Source organism: Cyprinus carpio, chromosome B24, assembly GCF_018340385.1.
Source record: "Cyprinus carpio isolate SPL01 chromosome B24, ASM1834038v1, whole genome shotgun sequence".
Lineage (NCBI taxonomy): Eukaryota > Metazoa > Chordata > Actinopteri > Cypriniformes > Cyprinidae > Cyprinus > Cyprinus carpio.
In genome coordinates this window covers 2,437,314-2,460,975 of record NC_056620.1, presented here as the reverse complement: position 1 = coordinate 2,460,975, position 23,662 = coordinate 2,437,314, and the positions used below count along the sequence as shown (strand labels likewise).

Genomic DNA, 23,662 nt, shown 5'->3' with positions numbered 1-23,662 from the left:
CAGTACCGCCTGTTGCATGCCAGACAGAAAACTTTCTTAATGTAAAGTAAGTTTTATTAATGTAAGTTATTTTCTTTGCACCTTCATCACTAACGTCAGTTCTTTTATTTTTATTTCCCCATTTTTCATTTACTGTGTATTTTGTGTCTTTTTCGTTTTTTGTTAAAGTACAAGTATTTGTCATACCAACTATAAAATATCAATTTATACAGTGTTATTTGTGAGTCATTTATAGTTTTGAATGAATGTTGTCATGTAATGAATCATCGTTGATTTTCAAATAAATTCTTCACTTTCATTTTATATCAATAACAACAAAAAATAATACTTTGTATTGTTTATATTCTATTAATAATGTGAATACAGATAATTATAATTGGTCATGAACTGTTTTTCATTTTATTTTATAATAATAATAATATTTTTATTGCTAATATTTTACTTACCATATTTTATTATTGACTATGATTATTATTTTCATTTGATTTTTAATAGTAGTAGTAGTAGTAGTAGTACTATTTTATTTAATTCCTAACCATGTGGGGTAGATTTATGTCTACTACTATTAATATATATATATATATATATATATATATATATATATATATATATTTATTAGTTATATTATTATTATTTTTTTTTTTTTTTTTAATCTGCCTTTATTACATTATTTTACATCCCATTGTTCTTTCAATGTTAATTACTTTGTATTTTTTGTCTTTATTTTTTTTTTTAAAGAACTTTTTTGTGCCTTCCTGTCCACATGACATAATGTTAATACAGATAATGTGCACTTCTGTGTGTTGTTAGTTTGTTTTAGAAGAGTTTGTGAAGTAGTTGTGTGCGGGATGCTTGTGTGTGTCTGCAGCTTCAGTAGCGCGCGTCCCCTTGGAGACTAGAGCAGAGCAGCACGTGACACTCCGCCTTACTTATCAGCTTTAGAGGAGAGAGAGAGAGAGAGAGAGAGAGCTTTAGAGAAAATGAGAGAGAGAGAGAGAGAGAGAGAGAGACGCAGTGGGAGGAAAACGAAATGAGCGTTTTCCTCTCTCCTCCCTAAAGCATCTCGGCGTGGGGGGGAATCTGGGAGAAGTGGGGAACTCAAACGCAAAGTTGACGAACTTTGCACATCTTTTACAAACGCCATCTTGATTCCTCTCCGGAACAACTTTAGCAGCTTCTTTCTGTTTTCTCTCTCTCTCTCATCATCATCATCATCATCATCATGTCTCGGCGAAAGCAACCCAACCCCAACAAAGTCAAGCGTAAGTTACACGGCTCTCCTAAACACTATCTCTCGGGCCTGTTGTTTTGGTTTTGTGTGTTTGTGTGAGTTTTTAGCGTCACTTCGCGTTGGAGTTTAAGTGGGAAAGTTAATGCGGAGTTTAGAACACTTTTTTTTTTCCCAACTTCAGCTTCCTCGTTACGCGAGGAGAGACCTGATGCCCAAACAACGCCGTTTCTTTAAGACATCGGCGTGTTTGTGCGCACACACGTTTGTGGTTATCTTTACTAACTTTTTAAAGCTGTGTAGAAGTTGTTTTAAGCGCTGATGGGGTTCAAAGTCTGCTTCTGTTAGCTAGCGTGAAGCTAACGCGCCGCCGAGCATCACTTCGATCGCTAGCGACTCACGAAACGCTCGATTTTGAGGCGTATAGCTCGTTTTGTTTGCTTTTTTGCTCGCTTGGTCTAGTTCCGACAACAACCTGTTGCGTCACAAAGTTCACAAACAAAGTTTATCACTTTAAGGATGGCCTGTTTTTGCTCAGGTAGTCGCTGAGGTAACTCGAGCGAAGAAACGTCGGTTGGTTTTATCGTCGAAAGCGTTTCGTGATTCTGTCACATCGTTTAATCGCTGGGTTGGGGCTTGTCGAGATGTGCAGCGCCAGAGTAAAGTCGAGGGGTCGTTTATATGTCGTTTCTGTAAGTTCTGTCTCTGTGAACTGAAGGAATGGATGATGGTTGCTAGGCGCTCGTGCTCCGTCTCCTCGGAGGCAGACACTCAGGAGACTCGAAGGTAAACGTGGCAAGTTCACGCGCTACAGTTTGTGCATCCTCCCGCTGTGTCCGTACGCCTTTAAGATGCTCTTCCTGGGGTGATGCAGTCGAAAGTATCTTGTTTATTAATATTTAAGCAAGGGTAGGCACAAGGCCTTTGGGGATCATCGATAAAATACCAAAACAGCATTGTTTATGAATGATACTGCGTGACTAATATCACGTGATATACATTTCAGACACATATGCTAGTTTGTGGATGTATTTGTTGTGTCCTTCATGTGCGGAAATTGTCATAATAACTGAACACAAGTGGTGTTTTCAAAAGAGACACTCATAATTCTAGATGAAGTTGCCAAGTTGTAATGTTGGAAGGTGCATGTTGATTTGGACATTTATAGATAATGTATGTATAATCTATATTATAGAGATCAGTAAGCGGAAAGCAAGTCTGGAGCAAATGGCATTTATCACTAAATTTTCACAGTTTCTTCACATTTAGTTAGTACCATGAATAAATATGTTGGTAGAAATTAATATTTTTCATAATTTTCTAATATAGTTAGTCTCTCTCTTTTTTTTTTAGGCAACTTCCAGGTTCTGTTTCCTTCTTGAATTTGTGATATTTCGTAATAATAACAAAATCAATATTCAAAGGAACGAATTTCTCAAGGCAGCAATAGTTCCAAATCGAAGCCAAAGCATCTAGTTTTGAGTGTCAGCGAGTGACAAGCTAACAAAAACACTGACGGAGATCTCTTTAATCTCTCGTCTGCAGCTCCGCTCCAGGTTTTCCTCTGTGCACTCCTCCATTGAAACATCTCTGACTTTAAAAGCCATTCCACGCTCCGCTTCGCACCGCTTACATGCTCTAGTCTGGAGTGGACTGGGACAAGTACTGCAAAGTCCCAGCACTGCTCAACCAATCACATTAGATGACCAGAGCTAGTTTTGGGGTCGTGGCATTTAAAGAAGTTTCCTTTTTTTAAAGGCAGGGAGGAGAGGACGGATCTGGATGAGCAGTTCACATTCCATTACGAAATTCAACACTGGAGACGAGCGGAGTACTATCACTACACGCACATCATGCCTCTCTCCATCTCTAAATATAAGATCTTATGCGGCCCCTTAAAATAAAAGCCCCACCTGATGTATTTAGCTGGACCACTAAGCACATCTTCTGTGGTTTTCTCTCAAATCAGTGATGTCAGAGTTTGGCAGAGACCGGAAGTGTTGTGAGCAGGACCATACGGAGGCCTTGCAGCCAGTCTTAAAGGATCAGCTTGATGGTGTTGTGGCTAAAGGAGGAGGATGTTTCCATGTAGTTTTGTTTGTTTCCTCTTTGGCTAAGGCTAATAGGAAAGTTTGCTCTCATAGTTGTTGTTTTTTTATTTTTAAAGGCACATTCTAGAGATTCAAATGCATGCAGTCGTACGTATTTTTTTTTTGGAGCTGTGCTAATGGAGTTTATGAAGTGTCTAGTGTTTTTAAACCCCAAAGGAAACAGATATTGATGCTGAACTGTCAGGGAAGTTTCTACTTTATTCTACTTTAGCTACCAGTGAATAGAAACCAATGCATACTGCCCCAATGTGATTTTTTTTTTTTTTATTTAGTGTTTTTAAATGCATTTAGATGTTGCATACCGAATGCATTGTTCATGCATTCTCAAACACTTGGAAATCTGGTTTCCAGTCCCTCTTGGTATTTTTTCTAGTGCTAATTAAAAGTATATCACCCTCCCTCAGGTCTCAGTGAGAGTACTGGGTATTGACATTATCTAAATTCATTATAGTAATTCCCAAGATACCTACACAGCAGGCCTCGGTTGTGTCTGCCAAATGATAAACACTTTAAAGCTCTGCTTTGCATCACTGACTTTCTCAGATTTGCATTTCATTTTATTTGATTTTCTATCTTCGGTTGACCATGCTACTTGAAATGCCTTGCGAATAATTGATCCCAGATTCAATTGCACGAGATGCATCTAAATTATAACATCTTGTTATACCTTTTTAGGTACTAATGTTACCTGGTTTATGCCTTCTTCATCCATTCATTCAAGATGTTTTGCTGCACATTTGAGTGTTTTTATGGGTTACTAATGCTATTGAAGTCTAAATGAGATCTGATGGAGAACATGTGCAACTTGATGGAGAGGGACCTGCTTTCGGCCCTAGGGCATGAAGGGTTGGCCCTTTGGCTCCCGAGCTATATTTAGCCTGCCTTTTTTTAGATAAGATTATATTCCATCCCTCCGTAAAGCGTATAGCAGAGACAGGAACACAACGGGGGAACAGCTTGGATGGAGTGAGAGATGGAAGAAAAAGAGCCCTAAGGTGGATTTGAAGTTGTTTCCACAAATCAGGCGTTTATCCATAAAAAAAAAATTAGGACTCTGTTGTAATTAGCATCACACAAAAGAACTGGATATTCAAATACACCATCGCATTCAAGAATGGAAGCAATTAGTTAGAGATGCAGAGTTGATTTTATTAGCACACAGATGAACTGGTGCTTTATTAAAACGAGTGGTTTATTTCAGAGCGACACAGGTGTGCGTCTGTCTGGAGGTCTGAACTAGAATAGTGTCGGGTGCTGACACGTTAGCCTCGGCTATATTTGTGGTTGTCCTGGTTGAAGTCCCTCATGGCCTACTGTTTGTTGATGCAGTAAGACGAAGCTGCTCTGCCTCCTTCTCACCGTGGCTCATTATTGTTAAACAGCCTCGATGTGTCATATACGGGATTGAAGGCTTAACCTCAAAAATTCAGCCAATCCTCTCTGTGATTGCAGGAGTTGTCTTGGCCCACACAGGCAGCATTTATCTTTGGCTGTGAAAACGTGAAAAACATGTTTGGTTCAGAAACAGCGAAGCTGCTGGAGAACTAGCAGTTGCAGTAGATGAAAGGGATTGTTTATCATGCTTTTAAACACTGTAGCTGTGGGACTGTTAAGAACCTTTCATCAGAGCACTGACCCAATCATCTGCCGTGTTAACTAGTCATCACGCTAATGGGCCATGAGGCTCAACGAACACGTCTGAAGCCCTGTTACCGCGGCCCGCCTTATCACCTTTCCCCGCTTCTCCCCCGAGCCGCTCCAACCAGCAAATAATGTTGGTATTTGCCAAGAGTTCAAAGTCTAACCCAACGGCTATCACCGATGTGAAAGAATGCCACAATGGAGGAGAGGACAGGGCAGGGAAGGAAAAAATGGAGCTCTAGCAAGCCGAGATGAGAGGAAAGACAGGAAGCGAAACTTTGCCTCTTCTCTGAGGTGGAGGGGGAAGAGATGAAGGAAGTGTTAGAACAATAGCGAGTTATTCGCACGGCTGTTTTCCCTCTCTGAGATTCAGACAGCTCGACGGATACACAAAAAAGGCTTATCCTACTTCGTACTTTTGTCTTGTCTTGTAGTCAGAATATCTAAAAATTCTTAAATTAACATGCATTTACTAGATGTAAGATATTTAGTCTAATTTGAGTGCAAAACAAGATTATTTTGCTTACCCCACTGGCAGATAACTTTACGTATTTTAAGCAAAATGGATTAATTTAGTTTTTTTTTCCCCTCCTTGGAAACAACACTAAATATCTTACGTCATTTTGCTTATCTAGTAAATGCATCTTAATTTAAGAATCTTTAGATATTTTTACTTGAAACAAGACAAAAATACTAAGTAAGAGTATTTCTTTTTTTTTTTCAGTGTAGACCTACTAGTGGCTTTGACTTTTTTTCTCTCTTACTTGTTGTTTCCTCAAGATAAGTGTTTAAACTAAATCTGATGTACGGCTCGTTTTCTGTCTCGGCTCTCGTTTGCTCTCTCTCTCTCTCCCTCTCTCTCCCTGCCTGCCTCTCTCTTGCTGACTAAACAGTTTTGTCAGCTGGCAGTTGCTCGCGGGATTTGCGATAGCTTCTGGAGGCTGGGACAAGGGGGAAGGGTGGTACTCACAGGCAGCACTTGTTGCTCAGTGGAGCTGGCCGAGAGAGAATAAGAGGGAGGGAGGGGAGAAAGGGCGGAACAGACAAGACGCGAGTGGTTGCAGAAAGAAAAAAAGAGGCCAGCAGCATCGCACAACCAGTTTCTGTCTAATTACGTGTGAGGGAGAGAGCAGGCAAATGATACAGTTGCACTAACCGTCATCGTGAGCTGGAGTTGGGACGCTGTGCATCCCAAAAAGGGTAGCTTTGTGGCATGTTCTGGGTCTGGCACAATTGAGGACATGCAGACAGGCCTTTGTGTAAACAGTGCAAATCTGGTGTTCTTATGTCCGGCGCTAATCGAAAGCCAAGAGGTGTGTTTGCTCCTGTCTGCCACCCTGCCACTCGACGGGTAACAAATATAGACTGCAAGCATGAGCTGCCCTAATGACATGTTACCTGGAGCAGTGCATGATGGGAAAAGATGTAATCCTGGGATGCAGCTTGGCAAACATTACATGTCGACCACATGTTGAGCAGATCTGTTTATGGTCATTATTGTAATTTTTTTGTTGTTGCTCCTTTATACTGTGGAAGATAGGTAAATATTGAGTGTGATTGTCATTAAGACAATATGTATATCATAATAAATGTTAATTTGTATTGTCACTGTACTAAAGTAAATAATAAAAATATAAAATGTTTTGCAAAAACAGGATTACAGAAATTACAACAACAGAAACTGAGGTGTGATGTCTGACTTGACAAGCAGATACATTCCTTATATGTTTGTGTTTCACATTAAAATCAATATCTTAAGTCAACATGTTAATTTGATAAATTCAACACTAACTTTAAAATAGTTAAAGACAGTAACATGGGCAAAAACCTAAAACACCTAGTGATGCACCTAAATTTTGTGGCTGAAATAGCAAAAAAAAAAAAAAAAAGGTTCGTTTGAAATCGCTTCGAAGGGTAAAAATCAGTGTTTAATCAGCACTTCTCTGAATATGCATTTTGACTGAATGCACTAGAATTATCCATACTACCCAAATTTTATTTAATTTTTTTGGCTAAATGAAATCTTCAGTTTTAGTTTCAGTAAATAAAAACTAATTTCAGTGCATCACGACACTCATAACAACACCCTGGCATAGCAGTGAGTTTTGCAATTTTTCACTAAAGTGCAGTGCCATGTGTTGTATTGAACGTTGTGCTTTGTTTTCAGTCCATCCCTGCTTCTTATTGGAAGTCCCTCCGTGTCGAACTCAAGTAATCAAGCTTCCCTGTAGCTGTTTATGCAATGATGTATAAGAAACAGATAATTCAAGTTCATAACAACCTTCCCTGTCACCCTCTTCTTCAAAACCGAACCGTACACATACCTGTTCGCATCCAAACCACACACACACACACACACACACACACACACACACAATGTCCTGCCATCTCTGCTCATGAGCAGAAAAGGTACTGTTGTTTGTTCAGCAAACACAGGACACACCTCGTATCCACAGAGACTGGAGCGCATGCCCCTAGTCCTGCTGAACCTCAAGCTCGTAAAGAAGTGAGACACACACCTTCTTGCAACCTCTTGTGCAAACACATGGGCCTCCGCCTGAGAGCATCCCTTTGCACAGCTGCTATGAGTGTAGGGGGGAAGGGAGGATGAGATTACTGGACTGGCCTCGGGATGGAGGTGGAGACACGGGAGTGAGGGAAGTCAAGAAAGGGAGGAAGAACTCAAGGCTTTAAAACTCCACCAGCATTCCTGGTTCAAACTTTCTTTAATAAAACTAGTCTTGCACCCGCAAGTTTAGACAAAACTTGGTCACATTTGGCTTTGAAACTGCCATCTCCACCAGACTTTTCCAGTCAGGACGGTCTGACTAAGATGCGTGTCAGTGTTATTAAGCAAGCATCGATACTGAAGAGCTCTTCCTGAAAGCCACACCCGGTCCACTCAGAAAAAAATCTCCTAGAATCAATCTTTAAACCGTGACAGAGTCATCACACTCCTCGGTGACAGCTCAGCCATTCTGAAGTGGCACCAGGACACGCTCCTTCTGTTTAGGGACATCAGCATTAGAAGAGATAGGAGATACTGATATGCTGGCTACTGTTTCCAAAATAAATCCTTCTTTGTGATGGAGCCGGCTGAAATGATGTGCGAGGGGGTTGGGTTAGAGAGGTCTAGGGCGCTCAAGCCCAGTTTTTGGGCTGCGAATTCAAACGGTCAGGTGAAAGGTAAAGGTGTGTCTGCCTCACTGGTCTGGGGTTAATGGTACACCGTCTAGCTCCCTTGGGAAACAAGGAGTCAATGGGGCAGGCTCTGCTGACGCGCCCCTGAGGAGACGCCACAAAAGACAGCGAGCAGGGTTCTTTCTTCTCCTGAAACCTGGCCTTTCCCATCAGGGGCTGTGTACACAATGAGCAGACAGAAACACTGCCCTCCTTCAACACCTACTTCACAGCAAGCCTGCACGCTTGGATGTTTCTAAAGGGACCCACCCAGAAGACGTGTTAAAAACCATGAAGACAAATCAAAAATGTAAAAGTTCCAATCTACTTGGATGAATTTCAGACCAAAAATAAGACAATATGTTTTGAAAAGGAAGCAAAAACCTGTGTTTTATGAAAATTTTCTGCTATTCTTGGTGGTCCTAAATTAGGCTTAATTTTCAATTTGCTTTCAATTAGCCTAACTTTCTTGTGCTTTGGGTCTGAATAATGACCTAGACATTTCTTGAGTTTTTCATGAGATTTCACTCACCAAGTGAACAAACCTGAAACCATCTCTCACAATTTGTGAACCAGTCTTATTGTAGGGCCCTACGATTTCCGTGATGCGGATGGAATCGCGGAATCCAGTCATAAAAACGGAATTTACTGTATAATGCGGAATGTCACATAAATCAAAAGTAGTTCAGAACAGTTAAATGAAAACACAACATGGACTAGTGTCTGTGAATATTAAGCCACAAAATACCATTTAAATATGAATCCTGTGTTCTGCGTGTCTCTGTGTGAATGAATGGCTTCGTTTACTACACACATACTGAAGCACCTGTGACGCTTGCGGTGTTTACAGTCTATATATATAACACACAAAAAAAATAAATATATAAAAATATATAAAAAAAATCATATGCAAAAAGAAAACATAAACATCAACCCCTCAAAAGCAACCCAAAAAAAAAAATAAAAGTTTGGTTAACTTGAATAAACTGTGACAAATATATTACTTAATGTAATGATGGTATTCATACTTAAAATAATTATTAAAACATTATTTTTTAGGGATGTTTACCAAAAAAAAAAAAAAAAAAATTCCCCTAATTTGTTTAGAAGAAAAATGTAAATACACAACACAGTATTTCTGGGAAAAAAGAAATAAAGAAAATAATAAAATAAAAAAAAAAAATATATATATATATCAATATATATTAGAGATAATATATATATACATCTATGAAATATTTAAAATGGAATATAAAAAATCAATTAAATTAGAGATGCTTATAAAATACAACTAAATAAAAAAAAAAAAAACTCAAATCAATAAATAAAATAAAAAAATACAACTGAAAAAAAAAAATATATTTTTTTAACTTATAATAATTTATTTTTAATCAAATTGCTTTAAAATATAAATATAATGATTTCAAAAAATAAAAAAAACTTTTTTATTAATAAAAATTCACTTTAACAAATAAAAAATTTCGTGATTTCAATTAATTAGACATGCTTTTTGATTAATAAAAATGTAATTTAACCAGTCTAGAAAAAAAAAAAAAAAACGAGCTTCCAAACAACTGTTTGTGTGAATGCAGTATAATCCGACCTGTCTGTGCCTGTCAGTGAGATTATAAGAGGTGATGAGTGGTAACTTCCACATTTCAAAGCATCTTCATTAGAGTTAGTCATCAGAAAACCATGTGGACACATCTACTATCCATCCGGAGCATCTCGCAAAACTCGTCTACCCAAGGAGTGTTATCATTAACCAGGGAGTTAGGACTCCACTTGTGAACTTTGTGACGAAGTGCTTGGAGAAAAGTAGAGCAGAGGCAATAATAAACTTAATCAGAGAGCAAAGAAGATAACCAGGCTGTTGATTGGCTCACGGGAAGACCAGATCAAGGGTCCGGATGAAAGTACAGACTTTACAAAATGCACGTCAGGGCTCTGACAGAATGGCTGCTTCACTCATCCTCATGGGTTATGGTTACTACTAGCTTGTGTTTTTTGGTTGTGCAAGTTTAGGAATTACATAAACCTTTTGAATCTCATGCAGATGTTTACAGACAGTCCTCATCTTCAGCACATCAAGCTCAAAAACTTAAAACATTCTCATTTGAATGAAGAGTCCTTCATGCGCCCTTGGTGTTTGATGTGCAAAATGCCTGTTTTGTCTCAATCAGTGTTGCGTAACTAGTCATAAAGTGGGTAGTGTCCCTGTATTGTCTTCTCCTAGATTGCGCTCGTTTCATTCTGCTGTAATCTTTGAACAAGGTCAGCTGCTGAGAAGCTATAAAGAAAGTTACAAAGAAATTGACAATCCTGTAGAAAACTTGATTAATCTCACAAGATTTATTGCACTTTTTGCGTTGTTCTGGCTTTTGGATCACCATAGATTTGTTCCCAGATTTCAGGTGTTACTTCATTTAAAACCGTTCTTGATGATGTCAGGATGGTGGTAGTTCACTTTCGAGCCGCACGTCTGTGTTTGTGATTCAACCGCGTGTTTCATGGCCTGCTACGGAAATGGCCTATCCCACAAGGCTGTGTGTGAGGCTGTTAAACTTCTGCAGAACAGGAAACGGTGGATACTGGATGTTTTTTCAGGTTCTCATAATTACGATAACTATTGTGCTACATTTAGGGGATTGTTTATCAGAAGTAGTGAAGTGATGGTTTCAATATATGCCAGGGCAAAGCAGACAGGAAAAGTTCTCCTCAGTTCTGCTAATCTGGCTCTTTTGTTAGTGGTGAACATTAAATACTTAATCAGGTCTTCCTCTAAGAACCTCTCGCCAAGAAAAAAGTGTTTAGAGTTCAAAACCAGAACTTTTTCCATTGTTGAGTCATGTGACCGTTTCGGCCTGCTCACCTTTGTTTGAAACTTGTAATTGTTCCTTCCAACCCCATTTATCCTTTCAGGACCTCACAATGTTGGGGGCTGTCGCCCACCCACCAATCTGTACCCACTCTGGTGCCGCCTTACGTCTGATGGGACCCTCTTTATCAATGTGTGGGCAAACATTAAGGGGCCTATAGAGATGGAAATGAGGCCTTTGCGGCCCTGCAGCCGAGATGCTGGTGCCCTAACGCCTCTACAGACTGTCATGGAATTACAAAAGAGATTGGTCTGTAATGACCACCCGTCCTTTGACTGCTGCTGGGCTTGTGTACTTTCTGTCATTTCTGTACCGGCTGATGTCATTCAGATTCGTCATTTAAAGGTGGTTTCAAGCTAATTGACACTTAAAGGACAATACAAGCATGAATAACAGCATGTTGTGATGTCTAGTGGATAACATTGTACATTTGTGTACATTACTCCCAAACTGAGTCTTTTGAGTTTTACATAATCGTTTAAATATACGTATTGGGATAGTAGGTGACACTTTTTTTTTTTCTTTTTTTTTTAAGCTGACACACTTTGTAAGAATTAAAATATTTAAATGCACAATTAAAATATATAACGTAGAAGGATTGGCGCTCCAAATTACATATTTAATTGTCGCTTTCACCAGCATTACAGTAAAAATCTAATTAAGGCTGATTGTGAAATGTCTTTTCACAATAACTAAACCACAAAAGGCTGTGTAAAATATACTAAGTACTGTAAAATATAATTGCATACAGTTATATAACAGTAAATACAGTTTTCATTCCGCAGATCCATTTGTAGAGTTAAATGATCACATTGTATGATGGCTAGCTAAAATATAAGTGTAAAAAGCTTTGATTTCAATCATGTCACGTATACAGGCTACTCTGTACATACGTTTATTGTTTTCAGTTTCAGTTTTGGTAAAAGCTTAATTGACCCCTTTCTTGTGTAGAATGGCATTTAGGCTAGTGATTACAGCAAAATGCACTGAATGAATGAATCCGCTCACATAAAGTTCTCGCTTTTGGCTTGTTCTTTGTTTGTAGACAGGCTGTGCAGCCTTTTGTAGGATGGTCAGACTGATGCTAAACACCAAGCTGCCACATTTAGGGAAAGAATCGTGACTTTAACGCTCTCGGGCCAGCAAATTCTCCTATGAAGTTCCAGCGCCTCCACCCCCCCATTCTAGATGAATCGCTCCCTTGTAGGAGCGCGTCCTCAGGCAGCCGCCTATGTAGAGAGAGCCCTGCACAGCGACTCTGGAGCAGTATGAATGGGAAAAAACAATGTGACTCTTATTTCAGGCAGGGGAGGGGGGGGGGGGTGTACGTGATGTGATGCTAGGGAGTCGCTTCGGCTCAGCCGAGAAGCCCTGCGCGTCAGCAGACACTGGAGTGTGATGGATGACCCCTGCTGCAACCACCGGCCTGGTTGTCACTCAGGCGAATGGCAATACCAAACAGCTGGCAGCCCGGGGTATGATTGGCCGAAGCGAGTCACATGGGTTGGCTTTTGGGGGCGGAGCCTTAAAAGTGGGTGGCTGACGGCCGTCACAGCACCAGTTGGCTGATGTTTTGGCCTTGTACTTTAGCCTGCATCCTTGCTCTGGAGTTTAGGCCATGTTACGTTGTAACGAGCCAAAAAGGGGCCTGAGGGGAGGTGCAGAAATGATAGAGTGATTAAGCGCAAAAAACAGAGAGTGAGGTAATGCACAGTGACTGACGATAACATCGGCGTCAGAACTGGGTCCAATAAGAGCATTCACAAATCCTGCTTTAGATTTTCTCACCCAACAAGCTTCTTTTTCACTGGAGGGGAAAAGGCAGCCTTGACAGCCACAAATCATGCGTGGTCACTGCATGTCTGTTTATGTGTGCACGTATGAGATGTTCTCAGCATCAGCTTGATGAAGGCTGTATTCTTCTTGGCTTCACAAAGAGCTCTATTATAGCATGCCGTAAGAGGCATATCTGCCTAGTTCTCTGTCAAACACCCCTCCAGTGGTTTTTCTTCTCTTAGTCTTCCAAATAAATGGAGAACCCACCGTGGCAGCTCGCCAGCCTCAAAACCTGACCAGCTAGCACATTATTTACAGTGATTCAAATTGTTCTCTAACTAAAATTGTTCTAAAACTAAAATGCTCTGCAGAATGTGTTTTAATCTGATTTGTTCAACAATGCCATTTGCACTGTGCTCTTTCGTTACTTGATTTTTGAAGTTACTTAGTATAGGAAATTATGATCTGCACTCATGAGAAAAGTCTTCTTTTTACATTCATCACTTATGGGAAAAGACACAATTAAACTGATTTCTTTGCACAACTTTTCCATAATGATAATCGATGTTGGATTTTGCTATTTTGTTTGCTTTGAGTGCTGTTTCATGCGAGGGAATCCCTCTGCAGTAATGGTGCGTTCACTGAGATCAGTTTCAGGATGTGTGTGCACAGCATCGTGGGCCTCTTTTTCAGGATGGCTTGTAGGAGCTTGCCAGTTTAACAGGACTGAAAAAAAGCCTGGAGGTACCCCCACGCACCTCCTCCTCTTCCTACTCCTTGTCTCTTTGTGTTCTCAGGTGTACAGTGAATTTAGAGTCTACTTCATGAAACCAGCGGCCACACCTATACCTCAACGGTGCATAAAAGAGAGATTGTTATCGGAAGCATCTCTATACTTTTATTGCAAAGCACAGTTTGGCTGACACCACTTTATAAGCCAAGCCTTCAGTCATTCTGCGGCTTTTTAGATTAATTTAAAAAATAGGCCACTTGCATTCATGCCGACTTAAGTGCACCAAAAAAGATTTTTACTTTTACATTTTTACTTGGTAAAATGATATTAAATTAATACCTCTGTTGACAATAGTATAAAAGTTTTTCTAAACTTTTTGAAAGTAGATTTTAAGGACTTGATTTGTTTTAAATTGGATGTTCCTGCCTCTTTATCTGGGACACTCTGTATTAATTGAACTCAAAATCAGCTTTAGGCATGCATTGAACATTCTTTTTTTGCCTCCAGTTGTTGATTGCATCCTTTATTATCGCCAATGATGTTCAAAGAAAAGTTGAACAGTGGTAGATGTGAGCTGTACATCTACAGAACCCAAACCTAATTTAGTTGTTCTAGTCTCTGACGTGAGCCATGTACACATTGAGGTTTGGAGAGCCCTCTGGGTGCCTCTGGATTTATGGAGCCGAGCTGTCACTGCTGACCCTCGATGAATGTTCCATTTGTTGCACAGATAGACAACTGTCAAAGGAGAACGGTATGGGCCCACTGCGTCCTTTCTGCCATAAAAGCAGCCACCCTGTCCAGCTCTGCCGAGAGAGGGGGAGTGGGGGAAAGTGGGCGGGAGATAGGAGGAATTCCCATGTGACTGCTTCCCAAGAGGATTCTTTTTCCACAGATGAATCAAAAGTTCCAGTTTTGCACATGAAACAAAACTGAATCAAAACTTGTACTGTTGAGTACAAAATACAGACCTTCAATCAATCAAATTAAAAAATGTTGCAGTTGCACAAAGCAGATCCACAGATCGCAGTCAAAGCCAATCAGTGAGAATGGCATCTTAGCAAGTCGGACAAGGGAAAGATCTCTTGGTCTTCCTGCAGGAACATGTCTGCTAAATAAAGGAGCGATCACAACAACAAGAACAACAAGAGGGAAGGAGATTAGATGCACAGATCCTCCTTTCACCCAGTCCTCTACACCTCACGCACTGTTTAACCAGAGTAAGCTTGGGATGAACGTCCCCATGTAGTCTTGCATCATTGTGATTCTTTTCATTCACTGCTCTTGTTTCTATCTCAAGGAAGCGTTCTAAAATGGCTGCCCTGTCTTAGACGGATTGGTGGGGACAGCGATATTCTTTGAGAGCACTTGTACACACACACACCATCTGCAATGAGGGTGGACAGTGTATGCTTTTTCCAGGCAGCTGTCAATGACACACTGATCTGTCAGCATGGACCCTGCATCTGCACTCCTCTGTAACTCACACCACGGCTCTCCACAGAAACCGGGCATGAGCCAGCGTCTGTCTTCGCTTACAAGAACTCTATCTTCGCAAACCCAGCCTCTCTTTTGTGAGAGAAAGCAGTTCTTTCTCTTTCCGCCCATGCATATTTGCATGGATATGGAGATGAGCCTGAATGCGAGGCAGTCCTGTCCTCAGACTTCGCTCATGTGAGCAGTCGACTGCTCTCGCAGTACCCCACTGTGAAGTCTGGCCAATCCGAGGCACCATATGTGTCCTTTAGACCCAAATAAAGGCCTGCCGTCTGCAAGAACGAAGGGTCTAAGACTTGTCCCTGTCGCAGGCACCTGTGAGGCTTTACAGCTAAGTCGTCCTTTGCCAATGACCCCTCAATTTGCATGCTTGTTTACATCATCTCTTAAACTCTGAAGAGCCAGGAACTACCGAGCCTGCACCACAGCTGGGACTAGAGGTCCCCCAACCCCCTTAAAACATCCAAAGAACACATGTGCACCAAATCTTCCAGTGCATCCTTGCAGCACTCCAAGGATCTGTCTTAAAGCCATTGAGCAAGAAAAGGCAACGTGTTTTATGATTTGGAGGCTTTGAAACATTTTTAGTGCATCTGAGATGCTCGCACCGATACAGAGCTTGTTTGCATGAAGCAAGCTCGCCCCAAGGCGAAGCAGCCAGGGTTGATTTGGAAATGAAAGCCACTTCATGCGCAGTTTAGCATGTTGCCTGTTATGATGTATGCTTGACTCAGGTGTTGAATGATGTTTAAGAGTAAAACAGTCGATCACACAGACCGAGGCCGCAACTTCATTGCAGAACCCCTCATTTTATTCAAAGCTGAAGCAAAAGTTGCTCCTTTGATACGTCACATTTTGCATTCATAGTTTCTTGTTTCTTATTGTTAGTCATGTAACCATGAAAAATCAGTCAGCTGACAAAACTGGATGTGCTGTCTTGTCAGTGGTTGAGGTCAGCATCATTGCAAATTCGCCTGGGAAGCAGAAAATTGTGAATTTTGTAAAAAGAAAATAACTGGGGCTGGTGACGTGTCTGCTTTTGCCTTCTTTGGTTTGATGGGCAAATGCTATTCTCTGTTCTGCTCTAATATAAACCATCACTGTAAAAGGAACTCAAACCCCGCTGGAGTTTCCACATGTTGCCACACAATGGCTGGTCAGATGATTTCAATTCGCTATGTCTTTGCTTATGAGTGCATTGCCGCCACTTCTGCTGAATGATTGAGAAACATCCTGAGGGGTGCTTTCACCCCTCACTTGTACTAGAAATGTACCATATTTTTGGTATTACCGTGTTTCTTTGGACATGGAAGCATGATAATACCATTGTGTTTTTCATACTTTATTATGATGGTAATGCCATAGCATTCTTTGAAGCAAGTATGTGTTGCATTCTCAACGTTGTCACAAGGGGCGCTGTAACAAACATTAGTACAGACTCTCTTCTTCTATGGTCATGCTTTTTGAGTCATGGCTTAGCAACCATTTAAAGACAATTGTTTGAAGATAGTTAAACTGTTATTATTTAGGAATTTTACTATAAGCACAGTCAGTTTTATAGCACAGACCGCCCCCTTGAGTACTGGAGGTCAATTATGCCGCAGTAGAGTAAGAATGTATGCTATGCATATAATGGGAAATGGAATTATTGCATTGTGTTGGCTATACATTGAAATCTCCACGTGACTGTGCTCTGGCCTAAGACCCGCTTCTGATGGGAATGCTTGCAAACACCACCAAAAAAAAATCGAATGTAGTCGACACAGTTTAATGGCACAGATCGCCCACTTGAGTACTGGAGGTCAATTACACCTCATCAGAATAAGAATGCATTTTAAGTATATAATGGCATTATTGCATTGTGTTGGCTATGCATTTACATCTCCACGTGACCGTTTTGGCCTAAGTCCCACTTCTGATGCGAATGCTCGCAAACTCTTCATTCTTTAGAATGTAGGTTTTGTTCAAGTAGGACTTGGTGTCGAATGCTTGTCTTTTGTGGCATAGTCTAACTGCAGTAATTAGTATCAGCCCTGCTGTGTGTTTATGGTTTTTAGGGTGTACGGTTTGCATTGATAAGGATACGAGACCTCAGGGTGGTGCAGGTTCTGGTAACTCCCGTCCTCCGCCCCCTCTCTTCCCCTCGGTGTCTCTGGTGTTTAGTAGAAACAAAGCAAACAAGCCAGGGAGTGAGCAGTTAACTCGGTGCGCTCTTTCAAGCAGCAAACGAGCAAACTGGCCTTTCCCGTTTGTCCAGATTCTCACCTCGATCTTTATCTGCGCCACCTAGCATGCTCCTTTCATTCATCAGTTTTTTTCAACCCTTTCTTTTAAACTGTATACCTTCCTCTCTTTGCATCAGGTCCCATCTCCTGTCTGTCTTTCACAGGTTTTTATCTTGGCCTCTCAATATTGAAACTGATATTGAGGGGTGATGTGCTAGGCAGAAAGCAGCGCTATCTCAGCGCGCCAACTGCTCTCAAACACGTTGGTTCCTGCACTTGTCCGTGCCTGTCATCCAGCCCTGAAACAGAGCAGTAGCATTCTTTCACACACACACACACACACACACACACACACACACACACACACACACACACACACATACACACACACACACACACAGTGCTCATACTCACACATGGAGGCGGAGGTAATCACATAGTGTGCGTACACAAACAGGTTTAACCCAAAAATGGATGTAGCCAATACCTGCACTCATTAAACATAAATTTAGCCTAAATTAAATTGTTTCCTGGCACGAAAGAATGAAATTTAACTTGCAGCAGTTAATTGTGGTTCATCGCAGGGCTTTAACTTTTTTTCAACGAACTGTTAAAGTCTGAATCTTGCGACTAATTCGATCTTATTAGTTGTGTTTGCAAAGAATGTCTCACTATAACTGGTACTCATACTTAAGGTTATAGATTTGCACAAACTCTATAACCACAGCATTAAACCTGGTGGTATAATTTTGCATTCAGTAATGAAAGGGAGTGATGGCAAATTAAGTCACAAGACGGAGATAAAATCACATGACTATTTTGATGCATATGAATCTACACTACCGTTGGTGAGATTCTTTTTTTTTTAAAGACGACACAAAGGCTGCATTAATTTAGTTAAAATTCCTATGATGGAAAATCTGAATTCTAATATGCTTATTTGCTGCTCAAGAAACATTTATTATTGTCGATGTTGAAAACTATTTGTGCTGGTTCATATTTTTCTGATACAGTTTTGCAGGGTTCTTTGAATATAAGGTACAACAGATGAGCATTTCTTTAAAATATACAATTTTGTAAACTTGCAAAATTATTTACTGTCACGTTTGATCAGTTTTATGCATCCTGGTCATGACCCTAAGCTTATCAACGGTAGTGTATTTGGTAAATGTGTCACCATAAACTTAGTTTATATGCAAATTTGCAATTTTATCCTAAAATGTTCATTAAAAGATGTGAATAGACTTGGGTGTAATATGGATGCTACTTTGCTACAAATGTATTATATATTTTTTATTAAAAAAAAATACACTTGTTAAATCACAGTTGTAATGCATCAGGGATGCTGGCTGTGTAAAACCAATCTGGCCTGTTCGTTTGCTGATGTATTCCTCACTTTGTGTCCTCCTTTTCTCTGACTGCTGTGCAATTCACACCAAAGCCAATAACAGTCGCTGAATACAGTCATCATCATCATCATCAGAGCAGCGTAACGTAGGAGAAGACACGCAAGCTGGGTGTGTTTGATAGAGGCAGAGCTTTAAATCCATCCACACACACACACACACACACACACACACACACACACACACACACACACTAAAATGTCTCCTCCACCCAGGCCATTATACCTGCCTCTCAATTAGACAGTCTTACCAGCCGCTAATCTGATAATCTGTGTCCTGTCTCTCTCATCCCATCCTCCATCTCTCTCACATCTCTCCTCTCACGACTCCTTCGCTCGTCTCTCCATCTTGTCTCCATCCCCCACCACCAACGGCAGAGTTTCCTGTGAACTTTTTATGGTCATCTGTCTTCAGTCAGTTATGTGCCCCTCTCCCTCTCTCTAATTTAAAGACACCCCCTCTGCATGTCTCCTCTCTTTTGAAAAGCTCCTGCACAAAGAGGATAAAGCTACGTAAGTCTCTCCTCCTCTTCATCTGTGCATCTCTGTATCCCTCCATCCTGTCTGCGGACGGCTAACAGACGTTAAACGGGCCAATCACTGATTAGTGATGCAACAAATGATGCTAACCACCTCTTATTGTGTTTATTAGGAGCAGGCCTAGATAGAATATGCAACGTTTTCCTGTGATAGTTTTTGGTGAATATCAGCAGAATTTGTTTAAAACATGTCAGAAATATTATAACTACACTATTATAAAATATAAGTAACAGTTTAGCAAGTTTTCTGTTTATATTTTTAGCAGCTGCAAGTTAAAATTAGTCTAGTCTGCTCTTAGTTGGGATCTTTATTTTTTCCCTTTTTATATTTTTAGCAACTGAAAGTTGCTCTGGTCTACTCCTAGTAATAGCTGACAGTATTATCACATAAAAGTACATAGAAATGGGCTGTATAAGCAAAAATGTATTTTTGCAATATTCTTAAGAATTCTAGATGAAAATATTCACTACCATGCAAAAGCAGGGGTTCAAACATTTTTTATTTGTTTTGAATTTTTTAGTAGTTATTAATAATGTCTTAATGTTGTCAAATATTACAGTTTAAAATAATGAAAACTGTATGTATGATTTGCTGGACAAGAGGCATTTATTATCAGTTTTGAAAATGATTGTGCTTCTTAATTTCTATTTATTTATTTATTTATCTGTCTGTCTGTCTCAGAATTCCTTGGTGGGTAGAACATTAGAAATAGAAAGAAAATTTGAAATATAATTCTTTTGTAACATTATAAATGTCTTTTACCACCTCTTTTAGTCAATTTAATGAATCCATGCTGAATAAAAGGATTAATTTATTTTAAAAATTGACCTCCAAACCTTCAAATGGTAGTGTTATATCACTATATATACATTTTTATGGAAAAATGATTTTTAAAATGTGAAAATATTTAAAGTAAACCTATAAGAAATTTAATTTCACAAACCTATAAAATATGTATCACTGAAAGTAAGTCAGTAAGTGAGTCAGATGTTAATTCAGTAACTGCTTTGAATGATTCAGTCAATGATTTGTTAGAATAATTCAGAATGCGTGAGTCTTTTGATTGAATCGTTGTAAGAATTATTGTACCACACCGGCCGCGTAGCCAGAATAGAATTATTACTCAAACATTTACAGCAACTGACAAATTTCTGCTGTATATAGTTTTAACTGGGCTGAAGTATTTTCTAAACAAACATATCGAGGGTGATTTCTAGAACTTTAACTACTAGCTTGTATTGATTCAAAGCAGCCTTTCTGATGCGAGTTAAATTGTACCATGACTGCAGGTCAAACTCCAGCCACTGAGCTCGAGATCGTCTGTACGAACGGGTCCTTTCATAGGGCTATGATTCAACACAGCAGGTTTTGCAATGCTTTTATTACTTTATAACAGATTTCAAGGTCAAAAGTCTCATCCCGAAAGAAAGTGCATGTGTGTGTGTGTGTGTGTGTGTTCATAGGCATGCATATTAAACTCCCTGTTTGTGGTCTCCCTGCAGTGTGAGCAGTGGTTGCTGACACACGAGGTGCACTGCAGTCCCTCTTCAAGCCCCGAACGGCAGCAGAATAACACAACCTCGTCTGAGGACGGGTAAATATACCACCTCACCGTCCGGTCTGAGCCGAGCAGAGGCTGCCTGTCCGCGTGAGCATCCTCACTGTTTGCACATGCAGCATGGATGACTGGCCTGCTTATCAAGTCCCGCCCACAAGTTTCACCTGAAACTTTGAGTTTTATCTCTCCTTCTATTATTTCATCCTTTCATCCACATGTCTGTTCATCCTCGCTGCCAAACTCGTACTTCATAGTATGCCACACATCCTTTGCCTGTCATCAAATTCAGCTCTTCCACTCTTTTGCAGTGTGCATGCGGCCCATTACTGCACAAACAGTGACACTAACGTATGCAGCTTAATGGGCTTTGGATCTTTTTGATAATGAGTCGTGCACGAATCTACTATTTGTCAGGTCACAGTTTATTATTTTGCACAGGAACCTTTAAGCTTGAACTTTCAATCTGCTTTCGGCTCTTCAGACGTTGCATGCACTTCATACACATGCTAAGTGCGCTGCATGAAGCTGGAGTCTGTCAGTGTTGCGTTGTCTTGTTTTAAGACTCCTGTGCTGCAAACACGAGACGTTTTCGGTTCAGGTAGGGCGGTTATGGAATGACTTTGCATCAAGATGCAGGAAGGAATCTGAAAAATGTGTTTGTGTTTGTTGCTTTGAAGAAAAAGAATGCGAATTGATGTAAAGACAAAATACCAGGCAAAGGCTAGACCTGAAACTAAATGGAAGTAGATTTAAATTGTCATCAGTACAGACATTAATAATGAAAAAACGTCACATGTTAATGATAGAGAATACCATTGTGGTGACACACAAGGTTTAGTTTGTACTACCAATGAACAGAAATGTCTACAGCATGTATTGATTCACATTAATACTGCACCGTGAACTAACACGAGAAAACAATAAAGAGCAAACTATTATCATTGTGCAAAATATATTGCTAATGTTAGTTAATACATTTAACTAAAGTTAACAAGATTCCTTACTGTAAAGCATTAACAAAATGAACTTACATTTTAATAACATTAGTTAATGCATAAGGTACTACTTTTATAGCATTTATTAATGTAGGTCACTGATAATTGATTATATACAGTTGTAAATTATAATAATGTTTGTTCATAGTATGTTAATTCATTTGGTTTATTTAATACCATGTAATAATTTGGAAAATGTTAAACTTATATTATTTATAAAACACATAACTTATTAACTAAGATTAATACATTCTGTAAAAAATATTATTTGACTTTAACGATTGCATTAGCTAATGTTCTGTTCATTTCGGTGGTTCATTGAACAGTTTGTTGAGTCTAAATGAGAGTTAGCTACTTTTCCATTTCTCCTTCTGAAGTGTTCTCAGGTAGCGGGGTCAAAGGTCAACATTCTCTTCTGTAAAACAGCTGTGTTATCTAGGTGAAAGTATGATGCTCCTGAAAGACATACAGTCTTTTACACGAATTACAGCAGCCTTTGACTGCCATTCATCTGCTCCCACAATTTTATTATCATCTTTGTTGCGCCAATATGGAATGAAATTCTTAGGGCTGTTAGATTGTTACTTTGGATGTGCTCAAACTGACGTCTATTCATAGGAGCATGTTTGGTTTTCAGATAACTGACTCCTGTGAGTCATGGCCTATTGCTCAAGCCGCTGTTTCGAGCGCCTGCAGTCTCCCATGCTCAGACTTGTGGCGCATCTGTTGAAAGTCACAGAACAGGACCCAACCATTTATCGCACACGGGCAGGGCATGTAACAATGATAACAAAATGCATTAGATGTGGCCAAGATAATGTCAGTAACGCACTCAAATCAACCAAAAGATGTCGCCTTTTCTGCTCTGTGAGACTTTTCCATCATGGTACAGTGCGTTGTTTTACTCGGGTGTTTGAGAGGACGTTGAGCTGATGCTGACGCATGATTGTGTGGGCCTGAGGCCTCTTTGTGACGTGAGGCCTCAGTCTGTCATCCACCAAAAACCTGTTTGAGTGGCTGCAGAGATGAAGGAGATACCGGGATTTCACCGTAAACAACAGCCACACAAAAAGACTTATGCTTGTGGTAAACCTTGCAATAAAAAAACTGGGATTTATAGTGTTGGAGAATTATTCTGAGTATTAGAAGACAATAAAAAGCTTGTTTTAGATTGAAAAATGTCATGCTTCTGATGCATGTGTTAGTGTGTGTTTGTGCTCAGCCACTCGTTTTTATATTTTTGCTTAGCATATCTGTTTCTGTTCTGCTCTTGGTGCATTGAACTGATGTTGTAGAGGAAGTATTTAATAAGAGGTCTGTTTTTCACACACTACTAGATTAGGCTGTTTAGGTCACATGGAACTGATTGCAGAATTATGACGGTTTAAATATGTTGTATGGTAGTTCTTTGGTTAGTCCGGCTCATGTTACTCTCTGTAACACCTTAAAAATGCCAGAAACCCATCCTCTCTAAACCAGAACATGTCTTCCAAACAGATAGAGACTCATCGCAACATGCTGCAATGACGCACACAGGACCGGCGGTCTCATTAATTGGGTATTTTCTGTCATTTATTGACTTTTATCAGTAAATTATGGAAAAGACTGGTACTTTAAAAACAAAGCAACACTGAAATATTCTAATAGGGATTCATATTGAACCAAAAGGGAAGAAAATATAAGTCTTATTAATCTTTATTGGAAACCTGAAACCTTCAAACGCGAAAAATAAACAGCGAAAAATAAGCCCCGCCGAAATGTTGTAAACTTGCTTGACTTGCAGTGACAAACAAATATACTGTTGCATTTCGCTGCTCTCCATCTGTTTATTAATTTGCCTAAAAGTGCATCTGTTGTAAACTTGCTTGACTTGCAGTGTTGGATCAATATTTCC

The 23,662-nt window shown here is 39.8% G+C and overlaps 1 protein-coding gene across 3 annotated transcripts in view; it reads left to right on the top strand.

The window, feature by feature from the left end:
* Positions 1-1,027: 1,027 nt before the first annotated feature.
* Positions 1,028-23,662, top strand: part of rreb1a (ras responsive element binding protein 1a) — a 51,533-nt gene continuing 28,898 nt past the window's right edge. The window contains exons 1-2 of one of the 3 annotated variants that reach the window (XM_042752073.1): positions 1,028-1,262; positions 20,718-20,809. Coding sequence is in view for 1 of the 3 variants with exons in the window: in XM_042752072.1 (XP_042608006.1) it covers positions 1,223-1,262 (40 nt within the window). In the remaining 2 variants the exon portion in view is untranslated. Of the gene's footprint in view, positions 1,263-1,285; positions 2,015-20,717; positions 20,810-23,662 lie in introns of those variants that run through there. The other 2 variants (XM_042752072.1, XM_042752075.1) reach the window with 2 other exon arrangements.